The sequence below is a fragment of the Amia ocellicauda genome, chromosome 22, assembly GCF_036373705.1.
Source record: "Amia ocellicauda isolate fAmiCal2 chromosome 22, fAmiCal2.hap1, whole genome shotgun sequence".
NCBI classification, from domain to species: Eukaryota; Metazoa; Chordata; class Actinopteri; order Amiiformes; family Amiidae; genus Amia; species Amia ocellicauda.
In genome coordinates, this window is record NC_089871.1 from 5,433,018 (window position 1) to 5,459,721 (window position 26,704).

Genomic DNA, 26,704 nt, shown 5'->3' on the forward strand with positions numbered 1-26,704 from the left:
CTAGAATAGCTCACAGGCTAGGCATTCTTTCCGTTGTAATGTAAATATGTACGTGTATATGTATATGTGTACAGTTATGAGGCAGCCTGCGTTCCAAGGTCTACTTCACTGTCTTGTACAATTGTATGGAAGGCCTCTGGTATTCCTTTGACTGTTTCTAAATATGTGAAGACCACCCTTTGCGGCTGATATCTTTGTTTCATCTAAACATTGGAAACATGAAGTACTTCTGAAGCGGTTGCGTAATTATCTGGGCCCGTGTGTAGTCGTGCACCTCCGCTGTCCGGCGACAGATCGCAGGATCTTGGCGGCCCAGGAGTAAAACGACCTCACTGAGAACATCATCTGCATCTCTCAGTCTCTCTCCGTCTCCCTCTGTGAAACCCAGGCTTGCTGAACAGCCGGCTTTTGATATTAAATAACTGCACTGACAGCGCGGGACTCGGAGGCATTGTGTGCGCCATCCAATCCTCTCACTGAACATGGCTGAAGGGAAGGAAAGCTCTGGTTGAATGATGCTTCTTGCTTTCATACATTACCTTACAGCAGTCTGAGGGATTAACTAGCAATTTAATTAGCAATTGAACCGTTTTTCGATTTCCCCCAAGAAACAAAAACAAACAAACGGGGAAAAAAAACACTCTTCTGTGCCTGTGGTTATTGCTGATAAATAGGCTGTAGAGGGACACGCATCAGTCTTCAGGTCCTGGATCCACCCCATTCATAATCTCTTGAACATCTCTTTTCAGTGAAGACATTTCTTTCATCCAAAGATTTATAATAACCCAGTGTGTGTTTTACTTTCATGAAATAGTTTCAAGACAAGTTGAAAAGAGTGCAGCTGCACTTTAAATGTCAAATGTCAATGCCGGTACAGTCCCCGTCAGTTTGATATTTTATTTCGATCAACTTCTTTTTTTTTTTATATTTCTGAAATGTATGCTGCGAACTTGTAGAGTAAAGACCAAGACGCACTCATCTTTCTCCTGAATAATTCACTTGGTCCTTCAGTTCTTCTGGCTCTGGGATCAAAAAGCCACCGGCAGTAATATGACTAACTGACCTTCACTAACTTTATTTTAAATATGACTTTAATAAAAGAAACCGAACTGAAAACATGAAGTGTACTGCACTAGTGCTGTCCATAGAGCAAGAGTGACTCTGCTAAACTGAATGAGATTGATAGTGAAGGGACGTACGGGCTGCTAACACGGTCTGAATGCATTAGTGAGCGACAAGTCATGCAGTCATTAGGATTAAAATAGTTTTCTGTTTTTGTTTGTTACCCTGATGGTTTCCTCAGATAAGCAATGTAGGTTCCTCTGTTTGTTCCGAGAAGATTATTCCTATTAAAGAATACATTTATTTATTGAATTAATTATTTATCGTTTTGTTACTGTATTTTATTGTGTTTATTTAGCTCAGTTATAATACAATGCTACGAGTGATATTTCATTCTCCCGATCAAAATCTTCCCTCAGGAAATCAACTCCCAACTCCAGACATATCCCTCACCTTCAGATATGACATTGGCGCCTCCTCAAAGAAGTGCACTTTGATTCCGTGTCTTGTAAGACCACCGTAATTGTTTTGTTCGCGATGACGGCTGTGGCGACCTTTCTCGTAATTGGAGTGAGTCATGAGCTTGGGTTGCTCTGAGATGTTGTTCGGGGTGTCTGGCCTGCTGTGAGTTGTTTCGGGCACATGTGCGTTAGCAACATCGCTCGGCTCCTGTTGTCATTCGATCAGAAGGCATTATGGGACTAATGCTGGCAGTTGTTTTGAAAGCTCGACTTCACCGACCTGCGTGTTCCTGACTTGACTCCCATGATGACACAGCACATAGTGTTTTTAATTGGATTCGCCGTTAATCTAAATGAAATTGCTCATTTTCAGAAGATTATTCTTATTGGCTATTTGTAAGGCATCCGAACAGCCTTGTTACAGGCTATTCCCCATGGGGTGGGAAAAGTAGGTCAGGAGCTGTCAAAGCAGGCATTATTGATGCTCAGTGTAAGTGTGGATATGAGACACAAAGACCTTCTCTTCCTCCGTCCCTCAGCTGGGGATTCATGCCTCTGCAAATATCAGCAAACAATTTGGTCTCTCTCCCTCTCGTCGTGGGAGGGAGAGACAGGTAACTAAAACCACTTCTGAAGCCCATTATTGCGAACATCACAGGAGCGATTCAACTCGCCGCCAACTGTCTGTATTCCCAGCTATTTCAATTACAGGAATCATCCGTCCACATCGGGCCATGAGTGTGTCGACTTGAGTCTTTCTGTACAGGGGGGATTTCGGGTCGCGTTTGAAGGAAGGAGGAACCGGACAAGCGCTAACCATGGAGGGCTGGAGGTCAGAACGCACAAGTTTGTCTCTGGCACCAGCAAGGGGCTCTCCACTTTTGGTTTCCAGGCAGCAAAAGGGCCACCAATCAACAGCAGCATTTTTAACAAAGAACTGCTGAAGTGACTGGCTGCGGTAAATGTTTAATACCAGTGACCTCCCCACCTCATTGAGAAGAAAATAAAAAATCACAAAAAACTCAGCTCTAAACATGGGAAAACTAGTGCAGGTCCTTCACTCGTCATTTAAGAGTCATAGTTAGCACTTTCATTAATTAGTAACGGCTCGTTTCATGCAGTCTCTGCTACGTGTCCCTGTGTCTGTGGTAACGATGATATGTTTTTATGATACACAATTTGCGGATGAGTCACCAGGTAAAATGTTGAAAAAGTGACATTTCAAATCAATATCATCTTGCCTCCAGTTTTAGTTATATATTGCATTGTTGTACTTTTCCACCCCAAAATTGCTAGTCATAAATCCTGGCAACCTGAGACTAAATCCAAGAAAGGACATCTTACCTCTTTGGTGATGAAGGAGCTGGAGAGGGTCACAGCCGACCAAAAGAAGATGCCGCAGCTGAGGATGATCTTCCTGTTGAAGCGGTCGCCAAGGTACCCAAAGATAGGAGCAGCCACCATGAAGCTGCAGATGAAGACTGAAACCAGAGGAAGGAGAGAAAAGCCAAGGTTTAGACTCGGGTTTAGGCTGACATGGCCACCGAACAAAAAGACTGGGGGAGTTTGCTGCAAATATCTCTGTAGACCTGACTGTGAGATGTCTCCGTGCATGTCGCTGCAAACTCCCATGATGCCCCATTCAAGGATGTTCCGAGAGCAGGCATTTTAAAGCAGTGGTGAGTGGTTCCTTGCAGTGGAGGGGATCTAGTCTAAGAGAATAACTCTCTTTTTTGCTTCGTTTCTTTCGTTTAATATATAATAAGTAAATAAATAAAAAGTCCAAAAAGTCCCCATTTCCTAATCCCTCAAGAAATCACACTGTGGAGTTTTCAATTTCAAAGTTAATGGTTTCCCTGACAGAAAACAGGTTTTTAAGACTAAAAGTCCTTGTGAATCCGAAATCAAGGACTTCTAATGCCTTAAAAAACAGTGCAGTGCCGAGATGTCCTTGCTCAGAATACAAACCCACGATACAATCTGACATGTCAGGTAATGGAAGTACTGATATTGTGGTAATGCAAAAAGTTTTAGAAAAGCGAATGTGGCCAGCTGACAGAGCCCAGAAACTAGCTGACCTCTGCCATATGGTCAGCAAATGCTGATAAGGATGATATTTGATTGTCAGGACGGCGGCAGTCAATATTCTTTCAAGGCCTGATTTATTTATATACACAATATAGATCTCTCAAGTGCTTTAATCAAGAAACGCCTCCAAATGGCATACAAAGCGACTCTACAAAGAGATACAAAGATTTCCTATTATAACTACTGCATAAAAACTTTCTGTAAACAAACGCTTTGTTAAACATCATTTTTAAATAATCAAGGAGGTTTGCAATCTGAAGGGCTTTGGTAAGATGTTCTACAGTTCAGCTCCGTACACAAAGGGTCTTTACCGTGTACTGGAGAATTTAGACAGGTTTAGCATTTTAGAGTAAATTCATAATTTATAATGCTTAGTGCCCAAGTTGTGTCTTCCAGTACTTCTCCTGAGCTTTTGTTTCTGTTGCTGAATTTGCAAAAATGTACACAGAGAAAGGGGACTACAGCAAAAGCAATAACTGGAGGGTGAAAAAAAAGAAAAAAAAGAAACCCAAACAATCCTGAATTATTAATGCCTTTAAAATGAGTTTGGAGATGAGATAATTCTTTCAGGCATTAAGTCTGACACTGGGATTTGAGGCTTAGTGCTGTCCAAGACCACACTGACGCATCATTTGCATAAACACATTCTCCATAGAGTCATTTCTTTCCTTTTTTTCTTTTTGAATACAAAGAATGGCATTGCTTTTTATCACGCAAGTGCAGAGGGCTGTATAAATAAAAAAAACGGAATAAAAGTAACAAGATTGGAAGCTTCGTGCTTTGCAGACATCTCCACTTAAAAATGCCCGTTAAAAGCAAGCAGTCCATCTGCGATCCGTTTTGATGTGTGCCTCGTATTTGGGCTTTCTTCGTCTGTGCGAAATGTCGTAATCGAAAGCAATTCTTTATTTATTTTTGGACCCACACTTTTATGGGGGCACAAAAGACTTTAACGCATCGCAGGAAAGCCTGTGCAAGGAGTTCGAGTGAAATTACCAAAGCATTAACATAAACACTTATTCCCATTGATTTTTCAATGAATTAAACATCAACTCCCCGTGCACCCTGTAAATGGTAGCATTGGCTCAATAGGAAATTGAACATTAGTTAGTGTGTTGTGCTGGATACCAGTGGAGGAGGCGTTCAGATGTCGATTGCCACCAGCAAGTTTACAATCTATTATTACGGCTCTGACTTGTCGCAAGAAATCCACAATGCTCCTGAATTATTCACCCCCGCAGAGACACAATACTGTGTGCTGTTTATGTTTTATTTCTGCTTCAGTTTGGAAGAAAACTGTACTTTGGTATCCCCAGTGGAAGATAGTTTTGCTTTATATAAGTTTTGTCTTAGTTTATAGTGACTTTACAAATCAAGGCAATAAAGCATTACAATTAAGAGGAAGGCAGTTGAGTTTATTTATATTTTAGCATTTTAGATTCTGATGTAACACTATTTTCCACGCTGATCATTTTTCATTATTCCTGCATGATTATCCACATGGCTTTCTATAGACTTTGCATTAGAGTGAATGTGAAGTAGAAACCTGTTTCTGGAATATTCTGCTGTGATTGACATTAACAGACACAATGGAGATGGTTGATGGAAAGCAAAACGGTGAGTGACTCTGTCTTCGTCTGTTGAATTAAAAATGGTGGTCAGAACTCGATAAAGAGACTCAACTCCACTTTTTCCCCACACACTGCAGACAAAAGCAGTGTTTTGGCTGTATATGCTTTTACTTATACATTCAAATATTATAAATCTAGGCTTCCATTTCCCTTTAAAACACTCCCAATTGGATACGGCATCCACAACTCTTTGTTTGATGACTGTTGGGTGCCCTTCAATCTTGTGATCCCATGAAAGGACAAAGCAGGTGTAGTGTGCTCAACTGCTTAACTGACAGCATCAAAGTTATGCAGGTAGAGAAAATAAAAATACAAATATTTTCTCAGTTTCTTTTTCACTTTTGCCTCCATCTGTGACACTGCGCTCCAGGCTATCTGCGACGTGTTTGTTGCTATGGTATGCCAGTGACTGAATTCCACGAGGCCGTCACGCCCGCTGGGGCACGGCCACTTCATTCCCCGCAGTCCGTGGCCACAGCCAGGTGTGATTGCAAAAGCCACCCATTTACAGGGAATTTGGCTAATTGCACTTGGTCATTCGCAGGCATTCATTCTTAAGAAATGTCTGCTGTTGTGTACTATTGTCGAGCCTTAATCTACTCTGGTTTCATCTGAAATACGGAGGAACTCGGGTCACACAAAGCTTCTGCATTCCTTCCAAGATGTGCATCTCCCTCAGACCTCACACCCAGAGTGCTAAAGGATGTACCTGCCCTAATTGCTTAGCAGCTGGTGAATAATACACTTTAGGGAAAAATGGAATGACATCTTAAAAATACCAAATACCTCTTTGACGACATTGTCTATGCATTAGGGCTTTGGAAATTTAGAGGTTTATTTCTGCACTGTGTATGCTTATAATGCCTATTTTGATGGCCCCTCAAACTGTAAACGAAAATACTTCTTGCGTCTGAGGAGATGACGGCTTAATATTAACGTATCTTCCCATTCACCTTTGTCCAATAAGTTAGCCGAAAAAGGTTTTGTGTCTGCGGTGACTTCAGAAGCAAGACAACCTTTTGCTCCTTCGCTGGCACTGAGATGCACTTTTGTATCACAAGTGATGAGAAAAGGTGACAGGAATTTTTCTGGTCCATTGAGAACGGTAGGGCGTATGCATACCTTTGGCCATTCAATGCGCACTTTGCATTCACACTCTCAGGAAATGACAGAAAGCTCAAACAATTTGCCTCTGTCACCCCCTGCACCCTAGAAGTCCACCCGAACATACCGTCAACTCATCTTACTAGTGTTGGCAATTCCAGAGAAGCCAATAAAACACCCAGTCTGATCAGCAAAGGACCAGGAAACAAACAGGCACTGATTTACGGGACGCCATAACTTGTAACTTGTAACCAGTTTTTGTGTTTTAACCAGCTGTTCCGAATCTAGGAACCTAATTATTGTAAAACTGTCAGCTACTTTTATTCCCCATTTCGTGGAAACCTGCTTATCTTGTGTCGCATATGCCACCGTTCTGCACTAGCGGCTGGAAATGATGAAATCTGAGAAGTTGAGGAACTTGACAAGGACAAGGGTAAAATGAAGCAAAACAAAACAAAAAATCTGCTTCGTATGAACATCCTCTAGCACCCCCCTCCCTCTCCAAAAGCCTGGAGGCAAATCAAAACAAAAAACAACAAAAAAATGTCAAATACATGTGCTATCGTTTTGCAGGTCCAAGCACACAGTAGACGCAAGGTATAGGAATGTCATAATCGAGGAACTGCTGGAAACATGTAGCTCTTCTAGAGGGGTGAAGGATGAGACATTTTATGCTTCACAAGTGGTGGCAACTGAGATTGTGTTTGACATCTAAAAAGCTTTTGGAAAAGCTGTATAACGCCTTTCGGTAACAATAAAAATGGTAAAGGATCAAAATAATCAGCCATGCCTTTTTGACAACTTAATGTGCGCTACCTTGGATTGAATGTGATGTTGGTTGATGTGAGTGAGTGAGAGAGGTTTCTGCACACGAGGTTGCAGGGTGGTGCTGATCTCGGGGAAATCTGACTCAATGTTACTGTAACTGGGGCACAGCATTTACTGGCCTCCGGTCCCTGCGGTGCTCCGAAGCGGATGAAGGCAGACAGGCTGTTTCTGAACAGTGCAGAGATAAACCCACCGTAACTCCAGGGCTGGTAATAAACTACAGGAAGGTCACAGTTTTAGCACCTCTCTCTGCAGTTTTGCGGTGCATTGTTCTTTCCTTCGGAGTTACTCCCTGCCTGCTCCGGCACATGCCAAGCCTGCCTCACCGCACCTCCCTTGTTTGTGCAGTGCGCTCCGTTTCCCGCTTGGTCTGCATGCTTCTTCAAGGAGGACAAACTTGCGGCAGATGAAGCAACAGCCGAAAAAGGAGAGGAAATTTTAAAACGTGACCGTTTGGATTCCAAATAGATTTTCTGTACATTTTGCTATGAGATACCACCGATTGTGACCACTTAAGCAAGCATACCACACAAGACACTGAGTCACCTAACACCAGGGGGACAATCTTGCCATGACACGGGGTTTATATGTCCTTCAATATTGAGTCCGGTAGCTTAGTCAAAATCTGTCTGCAACACCAAACCGCAGAGTGTATAATGAAAAGCTGGCACAGTGAGACTTGATATAGTTAGCTTATTTGTCTTCATCATTGCTGGTGTATTAGTTGGAGTTGACTGAAGCAGCCGTGCGCTTCAGCAGAAGAACAGCTGGCGAAACACCGCAAGATTTGTTCAAGTAGGGGATAAAAAGAACATTTGTGTATTTAAGTGCCTGCATCCATTATAAATCTTTGTATTTCTACATGACTAACACAATGACAGTTAAACATATACAAAACCACAGAAGTGCGGGACAGCCTTTTTCACCTCTGAGACTTTCCCCTTCCTATTGCCAACAGCAACATTCTCATGCACTTCCAAATCGTGTGGGAGCCGCCGCGCCGTGACAGGCGATACCGGGAGACGGATGGATTACTCAGTTTTCTTCTGATAGTAGTCGGTGAGGGTTGCAGCCTGACACCAGGGTTACCTCGTCTGTCTGGGACGCACCCCCCCCCTTCCCCAGAGTCCTCTCCCTATCTTGGTCGATCTTTAACTCTTGTGCTGTAGAGTTGTGGCTCTCTGCCGAGATTAGATTTTTTTTTTTTTATTCATGCTGGGGATTCAATCGAGCGATTTAAACCGTGAAGTGTGAAGTATTTTACTGGAGAGAGAGATGATTAGAGTCGTACTCCATGTTGGGCTGATTAGAAGCACCTGCCGCATGATCATCGAGGACCATGTGAAATACGACACAGGCATTATACATTCACAGGTGATTTAATTGGTCACTAATTGGTCACTAATAGGTTGCCCTACTGACCAGCAGCTAAACGGCTTTTGCAGCGATTCCCACAGGCTGCTGCTGCCTTTTCTATCGAAGGGCTCCGAACTTCAACACTTCAGTCCTATTTTCAACCAAATTAGTGATTACTGTGCTCTATTTATGGAATGGTTTATTTTTTTATATTTTCTGTTTTGAATTCTGTTGTCGAGAGAGAGAGAGAGAGAGCAGGGCAGCCGCGCAGAGTCGTCCTCACACGAGAAAAAGACTCAATTTGTAGCGAAGCTGACGGGGGCCACCTGGTTATTAAGGACAAATGAAGAGGCTGCTCAGCTGGGAGTGGGAAGCGATGGGCGCGCAGTATGTCACACGGCTGACCTCTAGAATATGTCCTACTGGCTGAGGCCTTTTTTTCATCTGATGTATCGGCAAGCATGTCCTTCTAACCAGAACAAATCTCTTTTAACACTCGATGACCTCACAGAGCCCGGCTCGGAAGAGAACAGAATAAATAACTATTGACCTGCAGCAGCAGTAACCATGGCGATTGCATTGAACTGCGCCGAGTGCGATTATGCTCCGACCAATTATGATCACAGAACGATATTAGATGAGCTTAGAAAAACTCCCCCAAAGTGATAGAGGCGGAGGATATTTTAATACATCTCTTTTTTTCTCTGGGGCATATAAGGTCTGAGCGCGGCCATGAAATATTTACTGTGTCTTTATTTATTTGTTTATTTTGTTCAAAAGCGGTGCATGTAGCCAGGCTGCATTCCAAAACACACAAGCGATTTGTTTTGTTGTTGGGTTAAGCAGATTGATTGTGTGGGCAGAGCTGTAACATTGTAATTGAGTGATTGTGAAGTGTGTTAGCCTTGTTAAGATTAGCTAGAATATAATCTCTTGACCTCACCTTCTTGGACGGAGACCGTGCCGGGGTGGGACTCGGTGTCAACACAGGTGTCCATCCCCATGGAGACAAAACACCCTAACAATAACAGACCCATTTAAACGTGTTCCTGCTTCCGTCAGTGTCGCCGTCCTGTTTTGGGATTGCATTCTTGCCTTGCATGCTATTGCGGGTGTTCAATGTTTGACGCGCAGACATGTAAATACAACGAATAACTTTTAAATCGTACATCATTCCTGTTATGAAGCAACAACTACAGATCCCCTTGTTGCATAAACACACTTCTTAAGCAGCTGAGTCTTGATTGAAATATGGTGCTATAATTGCTGCTGCCAGAAAACGCCCACAAATGAATTGAAGTCCAAAGGTCAGAGAGCTGCAGGTATTGAAGGTAAATACCCAGGGCCTTCAGCTGCTTTGGGATGTCATTACATTACATTACATTAAATAGTTTTCCTTCAGAAACTGGGAGGGGAAGAATGTGTGTGGCATGGTTTGCAAGCAAAACAAGTACAATGGGTTTCGTTATGTTGTACTGTACTTTACTGTACTGTGTGCAATGATTCACACATCCATCTACCTGCCCATTCCAGTGTTATTGGATTACCTTCATTATGAGGGACACAGTGCTTTGAGTGTTGAAAGATAATGGTTTGAATCCAAGGAATGTGACTGAACACCCTGATGTTGTCATGTTAACAAAACCATCAGCTACATATGTGCTTGGGCAGGGGACATGTCTCTCAAGAGCATTTGGAGAGAGTTCCATGGGTAGGGTGTTACTATTATTATAATAATTATTATTATTGATTGATCAGTCTCAAAATACAGGGGAGCACTCTGTTTTCTTTGAGCGTCTGCTTCACAAACTGCTGTTTTAAACCGTATGCAAATGCCACTGAATTCCAGTGGACTGCAGCTGCCGAAGACAATGTGTCCCGTCGGCAGGTCTGAACATGTCAGCCTGTCACAGTCGCCTGCTCCCACCACTTAGCAACCAGGCGAGCTCCACTCCTTACCGGCAGCCTCAGACCCACTGTCACTGTGAAGGCTGTGTGTCTTTTCTTATCTTGCTGCGGTTGTACTTTAGCGTTTTAAGCATGACCGTGCTTAAACTTTCTCTGTTTGTAATTGTATCGGGTTCAAGTAGCAAAATGAGAGAGGAGGACCTGCTGTTCCCCCATGCTGGAGAATGACATGTTTTTGTTGTTATCCTTTGATTATTTTTCCTTGTGTTTGCTTTGTGTGGGCCCATCGCTCAAGTGGCTGATTTCTAAGACGTAGGACCCGTTTCTGCCTCCCTACTAATACTGGGGTTAGGAAGAACTGTAGCATTCCTCTGGGTGTCACACACTTATGAGGGGAAACTAAATTACAAAAGAAGCACACCTTTAAGTCTACAAGAGGTGTTGAAACGTGGCATTCAGACACAAGCACCTTTTTGACTGATGTGGGCAATTATTTGACGCTCGTCTTCTGCACACATTGAAAAAACTTGTGAGTCTTTTCTTAAGAACAATAATTGCTTTACACTTTGCATTCTGAAAGAGGGAATAAAAATCAAGCTCCGCAAATGGCGTCGTCACAGTCAGTGATTCAGTCGGTATGCAATCGTCATTAAGGCCACGCAAATTGAAACATGCGTATGAACTGTATTCATCTCTCCTGCATGAATGAAATGCTAATGGAGGCAACACCGTGAAGGCACAAGCAGGGTTTTCAGGATATCTTTTCTTCTATTGCTGTTCTCTACAGCCTGTTGTGTGCTCTACTGTAGATCTTGTGATTATTCTAATTCTTTTTAATTAGCATTTTAATTAATGACTGTAAAACGGAGTAAATATGACACAGGTGTTTGTGGTTTAGTTGTGAAATGATCAGTGCAGCCCAGCCCTTATTTGGAGGTAATATACATATATTTAAAAAGCTAATAGATTTTAATCTGGTCAACTGCCGTATAGTTTCGGTCGATCTGCAATCTCTCAGCATGGGAACGAAAGAGACGCAGGAGACAAATTAGGTTGCTATCATTATGGAGCAACTGCTGCCAATACATCTTTTTCAGAGGAGTGCCTTGTACAATGCCCAGGGCAAAGCTGAAAGCCTCAAGGATTGAAAGCTTTCTTTGTGACTCATCTGCCACTCTCGAAGCAATAATGAGAATGTCCTAGAACAATGAAACCACAAGTCAAAAATGTCGCACGTCTGCACGGTGCAAAAGTCAATTTACTCAAAGAGCAGCTTATTTTGTGTGGCATGCAATCAGGACCGTGATGAGAGCAACCTTGTTTCGCACACAGAAACTTCTTCCTGAGATACAAATCATTAGTCCAACTTCAGGAACGTAAAATGGAGACTTAATATGCGAAACGTAGGACGTCACTTTAAAATTCAAACTGACTGTTTCGACAAGCTCACTTATTAATGCCTGGGTTCAGTATGAGTAATACATCTAAATTGCTTTGAAGTGTTCCCTCTGTGGTTTGAGGTAAACGGACATCTACAAAGAGCAATGTCCTCTCTCTTGAGTTGAGTGGCAAGACGGGAAGTTTCAGGATCCGTTTTTTGTGAGTCTTCACAGGATGTTGAACCCCAATTTACTGAAAAGTGTTTGGATGCTTTCTGTTTGGCTGCATGTACTATATAAACTAAATCACAGGTTTATGAGGATAAGTACAACTGAAGAGGGTTTAACAATGGGTTAACTGTTTAACGTCCCAGAATGTGGCTGCTTTTTGTTTTCTTTGGGGGGGTTAACATAAAAAAAAAATTGCTACAGAAGGATATCCTGGTAAAAGGGTTATTTTTCAGAAGGTAAAGGAAATTCCACTCCTTTGAAAATGGGACAGAAATATGCGGATGATGTATGTTCTGGGGGGAGTCGGGGGGCAGTAAGGAAACAATAGTCTAAAGGTTTTCACAAAAACAATGACCTCAATATCCCTAATTTCTGTCCAGCCATTAGTGACTTCCACTGGGAGGGAGAGAGAGAGCGGGGGGGCACTTTTTTCTTGGCTGTTTTTCATCGGAAAATATGCCTCTTACCCAAAACAATAGAAAGTGTAATGTCAGACCTTTTCTTGCTTTGCTTTTTTGTCAGTGAATAGCAGAATTAAAAGCTGCTGAACGACGGAGGCTTTTGTTAGGACAGAGACCCTGCTGGATTAGTCGTCCGGAGGCCCATTGTTTCAAGAGCCGTTCAAGGAGAATTGAAGTTTGTAATGCTGCCATTGTGGAACAGTGTTATTATTTGGTGTAACTGTGCTGAAACAATGGCATCATGTGAGCTGATGTGTCTGTAAACATATATATTTATTTAAAAGGAATTTACTACGCTATTCATCTGGAAACCAACGTAATCTGAAAAGAATTTAACTTGATTTAGGTAAATTAGATTTTGTATCGGCTCATAAATATCACAGCATTGAGTGAGCAATACAGACACTTTTAACTGTTGATACAGTGCATCCAGAAAATATTCACAGCACTTCACTTTTTCCACATTTTGTTGTTACAGCCTTATTTCAAAATGGATTAAATTCATTATTTTCCTCAAAATTCTACAAACAATACCCCATAATGACAATGTGAAAGAGGTTTGTTTGAAATCTTTGCAAATGTATTAAAAATAAAAAACAAAAAAAGTACGTATATGGTTGTGTTTACATATGATGTGAAAATCCACTTAATTTTTGAAGTTTTTTTTTCGCATTGCCTTCACACCCATGACAGTTCGCCACCTGTTGCTCTATCCTGCATATTTTCAAATTCATATATATTCAGGACTGTTGCTGAAGTGAGAATATCAGGCACGCTTATTCAAATCACAAGGGCATTTCATCTAAAGCACTGTATCTGGTCGGCAAGGCTTGTTATTTCCAGACTTTACGTCCTTTTGACCTTAGAAAATTAAATGTTTTCTGTAACGCCGTTCCCATTGGCAGCTACATCACAAACCTCGTCAATCATTCCCGTAGCGCTTTGGGGAACTCTTTAGTTTAACGTGATCACATTAAAGTGATCTCACATCCCATGATACAGTGTCAGATCTATCTAAAACTCCAGTTTGCCTTTAAGCGAATAAAGACTCGATCAGATATGTCAAAAATACAGATGACTTGATGCAAAATCAGTTAGTGAAAAATATACTTTTATAACATTTTAAACAGTACTACAAAGGGGATTCTTTTTCACCTCTTTATTTAAGGTCAATGAGAGAGCCAGTATCTTTTTTGGCAAACAAATTATAAACAGGAATCAAAGGTTGCTATTTTATGGTTGAGTGGAAGGATGCATTTCAATGTGCAAGTGGGGTTCAGAGCTCTCCACAGCGTCCGCATCCCCATGATCCTGATTGAAATGCTCTCTCGAGGATCAGGGTGCTGGGCAGAGAGCGCTCAGCGAGTGTGCGGAGCGGCAGCGAGGGAAGCTTCCCACATGGCTGGGGGCCAAAACAATTAAGCGTTCGAAGAGTGAAGTGCAGAACAAGGCAGTTTTTCTTCCCTGCCTTTTGCGAGGAAGGCGGATTTTGTGAGAGCGCCGCTGAATTGCCGCGCTTGGCACTTCTGGAGTGGAGGGGGCCAGGGGAATAGCTTCTAAAATTAGCGCGGAGGGAAGTGAAAAGGTTTTTTTTTGCCGTCACTTTTTATTCCCTATGAAGGCAAAGAGGAGGGGTAGGATAAGTGGATTAGCGATGGTAAATGATGCCTGTTTACCAGGGGTCACTGTTTAGAGGCACTCTTCGGACAAAAGCCACTCGTGCATGTTATCCTCTTATAGGTGTCTGAGAGGGAAGGAGGGAGGGTGGACTTACAGGCCTGAAGGCATCTTCGGGTGACAGGTTTCATTATGCAACCTCTGAAAGCCACAGTGCTCATAAACATGTCTCTCTGATGAGCAGAAGCTGGCATGACTCCGGGACTGAGAGGACTCTTAGGGCAGTGCTTTTTACATTATGGAGAAAAGGGAATATGCTATTTTAATACACCAAACCTGCAGCAAGGTATATTGTAGCGACATATTCTGGTTGATCATAGAATAGGTATATTCTTGGTGTAAAATAGTGGTGTCTAGTATGAAGTGTTTCCATTTTTACTTTTAATTAAAACATTCTTTAGTTGGTGGGTAGATGTCAAGAATATAAACTCCATTTCCTTTAGTTTATTTGAAGTATTTTTTTTTTCCATCCAACACCTTAACAACGCCTTGGATAATTATATAAGAATCAGGACTACAAATACTATACTGTAGTCACTGCCTACACCTCCTCTCAGCACTGGCAATAATTCATTACTCACTCTCTCTCTCTCTCTCTCTCTCTCTCTCTCTCTCTCTCTCTCGCTGTCCTTGAGCTCCCTTCTCTGAGCTTTCAACAAGCTGTATATTGCAGCAAACCCATCTTAGGGGCCGGCCATCTGAGCCATATTGAGCTGTTTGAAGCTGAACTGCTTATTAAGATGCAGGCAGTGGAGCTCAGTGAATCACAGCTTATTGTGTGGGCTGTAGCGTGGATGATAAAACGCTTGAGTCGCTGAGCACACACCCACTTCTGCTGGTCCCCAAACCAAACAAGAGAGATACCGTGGAGGTGTTACATTACAGACACGGATATCTGCTCAGCCGGAATTGCCACTGGGAGATGCCGAAATTGTGCCTGAGTCCCGTGCGTGTAGATGCTTCGTATCTCTAAGACACTTTAATCGTACATGCCAAGCCATTGTACTTGTGTATGTTACTATGTTGCACGGCAGATATGCCCAACTGCATGCAAATGAAATCTAGAGATAGATATAGAGAGATAGATGTAAAGATAAAACGAAGAGCTAGGTTGTATTATTTTGGTCCTCCGCACAGCTGCCCCCGTGTCCTGGGATGAGGCCGATTACATCACCGTGTTCAGCAGAGAATTGTTCCCCGTCCGTCCGTATTTTGCGAACCTGCGTACTTCTTAATCGGTTAACATTCCAGCAATACCTTTATCGAATGGATTTAAAACAATAATAACCTCCCTCTAGAGAAAACGTTTTGTTAAAAAATAGAACATCCCTAAAACGGCGATGTCGGAGAAGTCGGCTTTTGCCTGCATAGAAGATTATGCAAATAATTCGCATCAAGGGAAGTCCTATCTGTGATGCAAAGGCTTTTCTGCATTACTAAAACCTCTACTCCGAGGTCTGTCTGCTAATGATGCATTACTAGGATTTACACATCAAACAGGGATGGAAAACCCTGGGCAGCCTCCGTCTGGACATAGATTCTTTTTTTTTTTGTCTCCAGGCACTCCCATGTTCCTGCCTGAGAGGAATTTTTGTTTTAATTGGCTCAGATGAACAGATTAGATAGTCGGGCTCTTCGTGTCATGATTTGGCTGGGGGTGAGGATGTTAAGGGAACGGATGTGTGCCAGTCACTGTCCTAAGAGACCTGGCCTACCATCAAAGCCGGAGTGGAGGCCTGTGGAGTCGACTTGTTTAGCCTCCTCTCCACAGCACAGAAAACATACCCAGGTGCCCGAATATCACCTTTGCTTAACGGCACAGCCCCCTAATTTGTGAATACCGGCATTAGTCTCCAATCCCAGTAAAATAAACAAACATGTCATAGGGTTTCAGCCTCGAAAGCCTTCTTATCTGTGCTGTTTATACCTTATTTGACAACATTATTTCTGATCGTTTAGGACAGCTGATTCGGGATTTCCCTACTTTGATAAACTGATGGTTGCTCAAGGGCCGTATTAAAAGTCTGCAGTCTGCCTTGCTTTTAAGTCTTTACGTTAATATCTATATCAGAAATATCTTAACTCTGTATGTGTAAAACGTTGTGATTCCTCCAGCAAGGTGCTCAATAAGTGCCACAGAGCTTCTCGTTTTATGGAAAGTGAAAATACTTGTGGGACATTTTTAGAAACTTGTCCTTTTTTGTTGTTGTTGTTTTTTTGTCAGCTCAGAGAAATCAAAAGTACACAAGCAGGTTGTTTCCTTATTAAACTTGTCAAACAGGCAATTGTGGCTTGCTTTTACAGGACTACTCTTTGTCGTTAACTCTTCTTTTCTCCTCTTTGTTTTTACTTTCGTCTCTTCATCTTCCTCTTTGCTCTTCCTTCACCCCTAACGCAGCATTTCTTGTCTTCTGAAATACGGGTGAAGCAAATGAGGGTGGGGGGGAGAGGACAGGAACGCAGCTTGTTCACTGGGAACAATGACACTGAATGGGACCGAGAGCTCAGGAAAAAGACCAGCAGCATTCTCCCTCTCTCTGAAATAGCATTTGTTCCAGGTTTTTGTCTTGTGCTTCCTTTCTGAGATCATTCCCTGCCTCACAGATCTAAATGCATCTTAAGACAGACATCCGTTCATTGCCTTTTCACTGAAGTTAATGAAAGGGAAACATGCGTTCTAATGACGCACACGCAGAACAAAATCCATATAAATATATGTCCGAATATGAATGGGACTAAATATTCTCTCCAAAGCCTTACATTTGACCTAAAAGCACAATCCACTCTATTTCCTCAACGTGTCGTGTGTTGTGTTGTGAAAGGCACAGACGTAAGCATCTGTATCTGCCGGCGGCATGCTGTGTGTGTCACTTTATCAGACACGGAGATGTTCTGAATACACCCTGATAGAAGTCTGAAAGAGAAGCCCCTGTCAAGATGTCAGCCGAACAAAAACCGGCTGCCAGGAGGAAAATGAAAAATACACGTTTCGTGAAATGAAACCGTACGGAAACGTCAGACCATTCCCGCCACTGTGTGAAGATAGACGGAGGAAGATGACTGCCAACGACTGTTGAATAGAAATCTCGAATCGGCAGGTGTGCATGAAAACTCTGAGGAAGAATAGATGCTCTGGAGAAAGAAGACAAATACTTCTGACATGCCTGGGCGTGAAACACAACCGCAAATGACATAGGACATGCCAAAAAATGCAATTTCATTGGGAAATGAAAAACATACTAATTGGGCTCTAAAACAGAGGTGAAGGTATTTAGTTTGATCATGGGTCACTGTCATTTGTTTGTATAACTGGAGATATTTAGGTACTGTTTGTTTGGGTGCTGCTAATTGCTTGGTATGATTGTGTAGGCATGGGATTGGCAGAATACTCTGGGTTGGGCACACGGCATGGCGTTGACGAGAGATGGACAGCCCATGGGGATCTAATCTCACTCTGCCTGTCAGTCACCAGTCACACAGTGCAGCCCGGGAATGACTCTTTAAATTCTGCACTTGCTTTAACAAATGGTTCTGGTTTGCTCCCCAGGGCAGAGGAACAAAGGAAAGAATCCCACAGACTCTCTGAAGCCCGAGGAGTGTAACATTATCCAGGTGCAATAAGCTCTCCTCTCTCGACGATCAGCCGCCCACTCCAGTCTTGGCTCAGCTGGCAAACGCCTCCTGCCGCCGTGGGTGTCTGTTGTGGGCTTTCTCCAGAGCCTCCAATTGTAGAATCCACAAAAAATCAAATCAGTCTTTCGTAATAAATCTTGTTTCTTGTTGAAATAAATTAACATTCTGTGCCTGTAACTTATGTGTGGCTACAAACTGACGGGTGAGCCGCGCATTCGGATGCTTTCTGAGGCAGTACAGGTGCATATGAACACAAATACTTGTACAACGGCTGGAAGTTACTCTTCAGGGAATTATTCTCGCTCGCTCCTCAGGATTGCCTTGCAGTGGCACCTGTTTTGTGATTTATGCACTATAATTTTTCTCCCAGTCTTAAAGCCAGGAACAATTTTCAGCTCCGCTTCCAAATCCAAACTAGGGAGGATACCTAGACTGATAATGGATTAACGATAGATAGGCCCACTGTAGAAAATATCAAATTTCCGTATTGCCTCATTGCTCCGAATGTCACATTAACTAATTAGCCCAAGGTGTCAGACATAGCTGGCTAGGATACTCAATCTACAGTCTCTCACAGCAAGTCTGTCTGTCGGATCCCAAATGTGTTTTCCTTGCTCTGTGCTTCTTCGCCACCTGCTCATTGGGATTCGCGTATAAGTACCACAGTGAAATGGGTGGGGGGCAATACTGGCTCAGCACTGGGCTCATTTGCCCTGATGCCAGAGCTTAAGGGAGGATAAAGTGGATCGCCTGCCTCTGATAGCAGGTCTTGTGTCACAAATCCCAAGAAGAATGCTAATGATTTTGACAGGCTATCAGTTCAAACGCAACTCGAGTCACCAGGGATTAGGGCCCGGAGCAGACCCTGAATACCACGCTGGCGATAATACGAAGCTACATCTGAACTTCTGCCTCTCCGCCTCTCTCTCGCCTTTGTTGTTACCTGAGGGAGCCAGAGTTGAGCCGTGCTTTTTTCAACCCCTGCTTTGATCTGCAAAATATTTTACCTTCAATGGCACTTGTTTGTTTCTAACCTTCAACGCGTATATTCCGCAACCTTTGAGGAACGTTAAACGCCCGAGCTTTGACTTGACAAAAAACCCAGACTACAACAAAAACAACATGATTACTGTGGTAGAAATCTCTCTCTCCTGAAAGTGTAGAGCGCTGTGAAAGCGATTAGCAGGTCACGGCTAAATCTCGAGTCCCACTGTCTTTATATTAAATGCTTGTTCACGTAATAAGAGTAAAGGGCAGAAAAATAATACCAGTGCGGTGGGTTGCAGCCGACAGGGCCGGGGAATAAATAAAGGTTTAGAATTTAGTCTATGTGAAGCCGACACACACTGTCTTAGAGAGATGAATAAAACCAGGTGTCAAAATGAAACGATCCTAAAAATAACAGTCGTTTCATACCAGTGTGAAATTGTTTGTGCAGAGGGGGGCGATGTTTAAGAAGAATGCACGCACGTATGACGGGGGCCCTTCGCCTAACTGCTCCATTCTGAAGGTAACCACCGGAAAGACGCCTGCAGCACATCGGCACCTATCCAGCTAGTGTCAGCAGTTTGAGACCAGGCAATAAAGGGAGACGGAAAGCAAATAGGAGCCACATATCAGCCCACAGGTAGTTACACAGCTGTGATTGTTCCTGGCAGAGGGGTTCAAGGACACGGCGGGAGTGAGTCAGTCCCGCTGTTGACGCCTCGTGCCGTCTTCTCAATCCCCTCTCTCGGCTCAAACCCCCTGAGCCTCACGGCCAGGTACCAAATTCCGCGGGGCGGCGAGAGAGGCACGGTGCCAGGGCCGGGGCTGCGGAAAGTCTCCCAGCAGTCAGACAGCACGTCACCGAAAGTTTGTTTTCTCCCTATGTAGGCGTCATTGCCATCCCAGCTTCTTGCCAGCCTCTGACAGCTGAGGAAACGAGATATGGCCTTGTGGAAGCATATGTGTGACAAAACTGATAATCACGCCCATTGCCCCCACTGTGTCGTGCCTTTAGTCCCTGTGGTTTGGTGCTACTGGGCTGTCACTCTCACAGTGGCGGAGACGGGAATGAGCAAAGTTTGGGGTGAATTGCCCTGTCTCAATGGTTTTTCAAAGACAAACTGTCAAATTGTGCTGCTCTATTATGAAAAGGTAACAAAAAAAGAAGCCATTACCAACACTTTATCTTCACCTACACCTGAATGTGACTCCCCAAAGATATGTCATGTAGTGTCCAACAATTTAGGGAGTTTTCGGGAAAAAGTACGTAAATAAACAAACACGTTTACCGCTAGATTTCAGACAAACTTGTAAAGCTTTTAAAACATTCAAAAAATCACTGTGAGAATTTATACCTGTCACATACACTCACCTAAAGGATTATTAGGAACACCATACTAATACTGTGTTTGACCCCCTTTCGCCTTCAGAACTGCCTTAATTCTACGTGGCATTGATTCAACAAGGTGCTGAAAGCATTCTTTAGAAATGTTGGCCCATATTGATAGGATAGCATCTTGCAGTTGATGGAGATTTGTGGGATGCACATCCAGGGCACGAAGCTCCCGTTCCACCACATCCCAAAGATGCTCTATTGGGTTGAGATCTGGTGACTGTGGGGGCCAGTTTAGTACAGTGAACTCATTGTCATGTTCAAGAAACCAATTTGAAATGATTCGACCTTTGTGACATGGTGCATTATCCTGCTGGAAGTAGCCATCAGAGGATGGGTGCATGGTGGTCATAAAGGGATGGAAATGGTCAGAAACAATGCTCAGGTAGGCCGTGGCATTTAAACGATGCCCAATTGGCACTAAGGGGCCTAAAGTGTGCCAAGAAAACATCCCCCACACCATTGCACCACCACCACCAGCCTGCACAGTGGTAACAAGGCATGATGGATCCATGTTCTCATTCTGTTTACGCCAAATTCTGACTCTACCATCTGAATGTCTCAACAGAAATCGAGACTCATCAGACCAGGCAACATTTTTCCAGTCTTCAACTGTCCAATTTTGGTGAGCTTGTGCAAATTGTAGCCTCTTTTTCCTATTTGTAGTGGAGATGAGTGGTACCCGGTGGGGTCTTCTGCTGTTGTAGCCCATCCGCCTCAAGGTTGTACGTGTTGTGGCTTCACAAATGCTTTGCTGCATACCTCGGTTGTAACGAGTGGTTATTTCAGTCAAAGTTGCTCTTCTATCAGCTTGAATCAGTCGGCCCATTCTCCTCTGACCTCTAGCATCAACAAGGCATTTTCGCCCACAGGACTGCCGCATACTGGATGTTTTTCCCTTTTCACACCATTCTTTGTAAACCCTAGAAATGGTTGTGCGTGAAAATCCCAGTAACTGAGCAGATTGTGAAATACTCAGACCGGCCCGTCTGGCACCAACAACCATGCCACGCTCAAAATTGCTTAAATCACCTTTCTTTCCCATTCAGACATTCAGTTTGGAGTTCAGGAGATTGTCTTGACCAGGACCACACCCCTAAATGCATTGAAGCAACTGCCATGTGATTGGTTGGTTAGATAATTGCATTAATGAGAAATTGAACAGGTGTTCCTAATAATCCTTTAGGTGAGTGTATAACTACATAATGAGCGCAAACTTTTTTTTTTTTTTCCTCACATACGCCTTAAGCAGGGATTTGAGTCAACGCACAGACAAAGGAATCCAGAAGGAGCAAAAGGCTCTTTTCAATCCTGTAACCTTGGAGTGAAAGCTAAAACTTTTAAAAGCAGGGTGCAAAGAGGGGCACCAGCAGATGCTTTCATCAGATAAGAACAAACACGGAGCATCCTGTTGCTTTTAATCTATTTTCAACCTTTGACCAAGAAAAAGAATAAATAGACTAGAAAGAATCAAGCTATATTCAATATATTATAGAAACTAAATGACTTCTTCCCTGTGTAAGTGTTCCTTGATGCTCTATTTGGGTTAAACTGCATTCCTTCAAGTTTGAAATATCACAGCTCTCAAAAACATTTACCCACTTTAGTTTTACTGAAAAAGAACACAAACACTGAAATCTTACATCCTAATTGTAATCCTAAATAAAGATCAAATCGACGATCTAAACAAAGATGCCTAACTTTTCTTAACACAACGGAAAAAAACACTCCAAACAATAATAATTGTTATTATTATTCCAGGTGTTTACAAGTCACCACCCTGCCTGAGCGAAATGTCAAACTTGCTCCAATCACTTCCTGTTTTCATCTGCAGATGCCCGAGGCCAAATACGCGGTTATCGTTTTTATGAAAACAATTTTGCCATGTTGAATTTTCACACAAGAAAATGCCACTGTAAGATGCATAGAATGTTTGTTTTGTGAAAAGCTTTTTTATTTGTTTAAATATACCACAATATATTTTGGCTTATTCAGTGAACTGATTTGGATTACATGGTGTTTGATGTTGATTACACCTGCATTGTAATCTTACCAACTGAGATAATCCATTAAACCCCCTGTTAAAGATACTACAGCAATGTTTGTTACAATCCCAAATTCTTCAGCCCCTGGTTGTTCACTTGCTTTTAGGAGCATTTGTGTGTGGTTGGTCCATCTTATTTGCCAGTCCTAAATATGCTCTTTAAAAATCATCTGGCTCCAACAGTTAAGCAGATGTTAATTAGTATGTTTTACTCTACACATGTGATAAATAATGTTTGGTATTCATAACGGCTATGAAAGCGCAATCAAAGAAACCAATAATGGCCGGAAGCATTCAGGAGAGGAATAATTTTCGGTAAATATTTAATGGAATGAAAGTGTAGAGGGGTGTTTAAATTAATACATAAACCTGTCTCTCACTTCTCCTGCAAATTGATTAACAAGTTCTTTGGAAGCACACAGCTCGTGTGCTGCTTCACTTTAATTAGTCTTGACTTTCTTGTAATCGCAGGTAGTGCTTAATTAGAGACATAAAGGAAAGCGTTCGTCACAGGTTCCCTCCCCCTGTTCTTATTCAGCATTTTCTAGTGCTCGTGTATTATTAGATACAAAGTGGAATTACTCTTTCGGCACATTGTGATGTTTTTAAATCAGGGCTTATTTCCACCTAAAAATAATTAATTGCACTTATAAATTGAATGTGAGTTTGATTTTGAAAAATGAAAGAATCAGGACCTACACACACACACAATACAAGTCTTATTAACACTTTTCACTGAGAATAAAACAGGCTTTCGCATAACTATGGTAACGAATGGATTTTGATATGAACAGAAACACGTTGAATGTATTTGAATTAAACACACTTTCTGTTCAATTCCACAGTACGCCGAATCAATAGAGCCTTGTTATTCCCTAATAAAGGACGATATATAAATATAATTTGCTTCAATCAATCGCCTTTATAGAAAAGAAAGCAGCACGGAAATACAGGCTATTTATCTTACAGTGCGAATGAATCACCAGAGAGATTCTCGGATCAATCCGACTCATTACTGAAACACATTTATCATCATAAGCCATTTGCCCAGGTTCTCCTTTCTTGTGCGCTGTAGAAGTGGACCACACACAGCCCACATCCCTGCCTGCGCCGCTGCTTCAATGCACCCCAGTGTTTCATTGGGGCGTGGGGGGGGAAGGGGCATCTAGAGCTGGACAAGGCAGAGTTTCATGTGGGATATGAGGTTTTAATAAAGCAGGGGAAAAAGGTGAGTTCAATGGGTCTTACTTGACAGGAAACCATGGCTCCTGTTATTTCTTTGCTGCTTGTGAAGGCGTCTTGTTTCTATGAAAGCTCCTAACAACAGGCCTCAAAGGAGTGTTGTCTTAGTGTCTCACTCCCTCTCTCTGTCTCTCCGTGTGTATAGCTGTGTGTGCGTGTGTGTGTGTGTATACATATACAGATATATATAAATACATACCCTATTTTAGAAGTGTACCACAACCTCTTTGGGATGTTATAAGCGTATCAAGACGTAATGCGTCTGAATCTGTGAGGTCAGCTTTAATTAGAGAGGGAAAACAACATAAAGAGACTCACCTGTTTGCAACAAGCCTGCTTCACTGTCCTTGACTTGGAAATGTTGCTGAATGTCCAGAAGCACACCTGAAAGACAGTGTAAACTCTGGTCATACTCTGGCGGCATCCGGATTTTAAAATACATTCAAATGTCACGTGTGTTTTTATTTTGTTTCATATTGTAGCTGAATGTTCTGCGTTTGTTCATACGCCGAGCTGCCACAACCACACAATACTGTCTTTCTCGCAGAATTCATTGACTTCATAGCCCTGGTGTAACCGAAAATCAAATTCCATCCGCTGAAATTAAATTCTGAAAATTCATCATGGTACACATGCTTCCGTTTCAATTATCAGAATAGATCTGAGCTCTTGGCCCGTGCTCGCTTTGCGTCGTCTGACAAATATTTGGAATAGCCGTTTAATTCAGCAACCGTATCATCGATTCGTCTTTATCTCGTTTACATAGCAGTCTTCTAAAAATGGTTTCTCTCTCCACAGGATTGCACAGACGGATTACGGTTATGGCTCCCTGGGCTGGCACGGCCCCCGTCAAATAACAGAACCACTGTTGGATTTTATTGCTCGCTGTGTAAATCCTGCGCCACAGAGATTTCTGCGCGGCCACAGAAAATGACACGGCTCTGGAACTGATCGGGCGCATCCTGTCCCAAATGTTCCTGCTGCTGCACACTGTAATTACACAACACCATTATAGGACTGGGAAAGCCAGAGAGAGCGAGACAGCGTCTGCTTTGTAGTCCAAAAATACAGCTTTAATTACACTGCATTCTCCCCTTTTTTAGAGACTTGCTCAAAGTCTGTTATATATATATATATTTTTATAATAATTTTTTTGTAATCAAATAAATGTGTGGGGGGGGAAGCACAGCCATGGCACTGGGACTATCAGTCCTAACCCTGCCGTGTGACACTGTTTCATTACATTTCTTCTAGCTCGCTTTGCATCGCAGATCTGTTTGCTGTACTCAAACAATGCACCTGAAACCACAGCTTTGTTCTTCAGCTCCACTTCCCCATTCCCTTCTGTTGTGTCATGAATGAATCCGCAGTATTAGCGCGGAGTCCACAGTGATGTTTGGTAATCCTTTTCTTGTAAAGTATTTCATGTTCCTGCCATGCCCGAGAGGGTTCTTACTCTGGGCAATTGTAGTTAACAATGCTTGCCTCCAACAATGGACAGCAATTAATTGCCTGCATTTTTGTTCTCCGTCTACACTCCGTCTAATGTACAGAAGATACCCTTACTTGCAATTTCATGGCTATTGTTATTATTTTTAACTGGGGAAGAAGAAAAAGGTTCTCACACTTTTCTGCACTTGCCCTCCAGTGATACAACTGAAAACGAAGATGAGGGCTTTTAAATAATGGCTACGGTATTTAGTGAAATCTCCCCGTGTTATTGTGAGCAGTCTCAGTCAGTGTGTTACACTAGGCGATGTGTCTGCTTGCAAGAATTGCTAGCAAAACCCAGCCTTGTCTCACAATTGTATTTATATATAGCAGGGAGGATGAAGTTGTGTATCATGGTCATCTGACCTAAAAACAACCTGTGTAACCTCTGACCTCTTCTCCAGAAAGAGGCCATGCTGTCCTCTGTGTGAAGTTAACATGGCAACACTCAGCCCCAATACAATACAATACAGTTCTGTGGTTTTATTTTGCAACTCTGAAAGCAAAACCAAGATCTCAACAGCGATATCATTAATCACCAAAAGAAATGACGCGAGCTGTGGCGATCCAAAGCTCTTCCAGGAAACCTACAGGGTTAACAATGGGAATAGTTTTAGTAACGTCTGACTTCTTTAAAAGTCAGTTGACTGCAATATCCCATATAAGTTAATGACAGGGTATTTCTTTCCTGTTCGCTTTTTTCCACGTTTGAATCCAGAGAGAAAGTCCTGTACTTATATCGAATAATAATGAAAAAAGTGCAAGAACACTTAACTAGAATATGAGATGTGCACAAATGAATATTTTTTTATTAAAAACCTAGATTCTCAGTAGATACCTCAGTGCTTCAAAGTAAAGAGTGTGTATAGCAGTAGATTAATTTATTGGAAAGGCACAGAGAACGTGGGTGTGTGCGTCTCTTTTATTCGTCGGTACGTGTGATTTTTATTTCATGTTCTGAGGACCCTGGCGGTAGATTGCTGCTCGCTGGAAATTCCTGCAGTGTGCTGTTTGAAGTCATGGTTGATTTCGCCTTATAATGAAGATTTGAGCTGCAGTGGATGTGGGGAATGAAAGCCATTATGGCCCGGCCTCCTGCCACTCAGCACTCGAGTGCGTAATCCTCAGGTGAAGGGGCTGCTTACGGAGCTGTCAATCAGAGTGACTCTTTGCACTGCAATTACGCCCCAGGGAGGACGTGAATCTGTCTGCATATTTGTCCAGCCCTACACTCAAGTGGAGAGTCCCCTCATCCTCACACTTAACGGCCCTTTGTATAGCTGGAGCACACTCACTCTGTGTGATTTGTCTTTCTCGCACACCGGTTCCAATTTAAGGATCACACCTGTGTAAACTGCATACGGGCAAGATCCCTGTAAACAAGATGGTTCGCAGTCTGTGCTAGCATGTGCCAGCCAGCAATGGGTGTGAACTGATCGTACCACCCACTGCTAGGAGGTTTCTACATGGTTGTCTCTCTGCCCCCGGACAGGCGGTGCAGTTCTTAATTAACAGCAAAAGCACATACAGGTCAAGTATGGCCATTAATTCTAAACAAGGCCAGCTGCCCACTATTCTAATTATCTTTCTATATGCATCCAGCTCAGCAAAACTTCTATCCATTGTTAACATGCTTGTTGTTATAAAGGCTGCTTATGTATGAGGTAGGACTCTTTTAAGTTTTGCATTCTCTCTCTCTCTTTTTTTTTTTTAGTGTGGGAAAATGAC

General features: G+C 42.6%; 1 protein-coding gene across 4 annotated transcripts in view; it reads right to left on the reverse strand.

Moving 5' to 3' along the window:
• Positions 1–26,704, reverse strand: part of spns2 (SPNS lysolipid transporter 2, sphingosine-1-phosphate) — a 72,528-nt gene that overhangs the window by 25,885 nt on the left and 19,939 nt on the right. For all 4 annotated transcript variants that reach the window (XM_066695300.1, XM_066695301.1, XM_066695302.1 and 1 more), the window contains exons 2-3: positions 23,804–23,869; positions 2,868–3,004 (exon numbers count right to left, since the gene is read on the reverse strand). In XM_066695300.1, the coding sequence (XP_066551397.1) occupies positions 2,868–3,004; positions 23,804–23,869 (203 nt within the window). The remainder of the gene's footprint in view (positions 1–2,867; positions 3,005–23,803; positions 23,870–26,704) is intronic.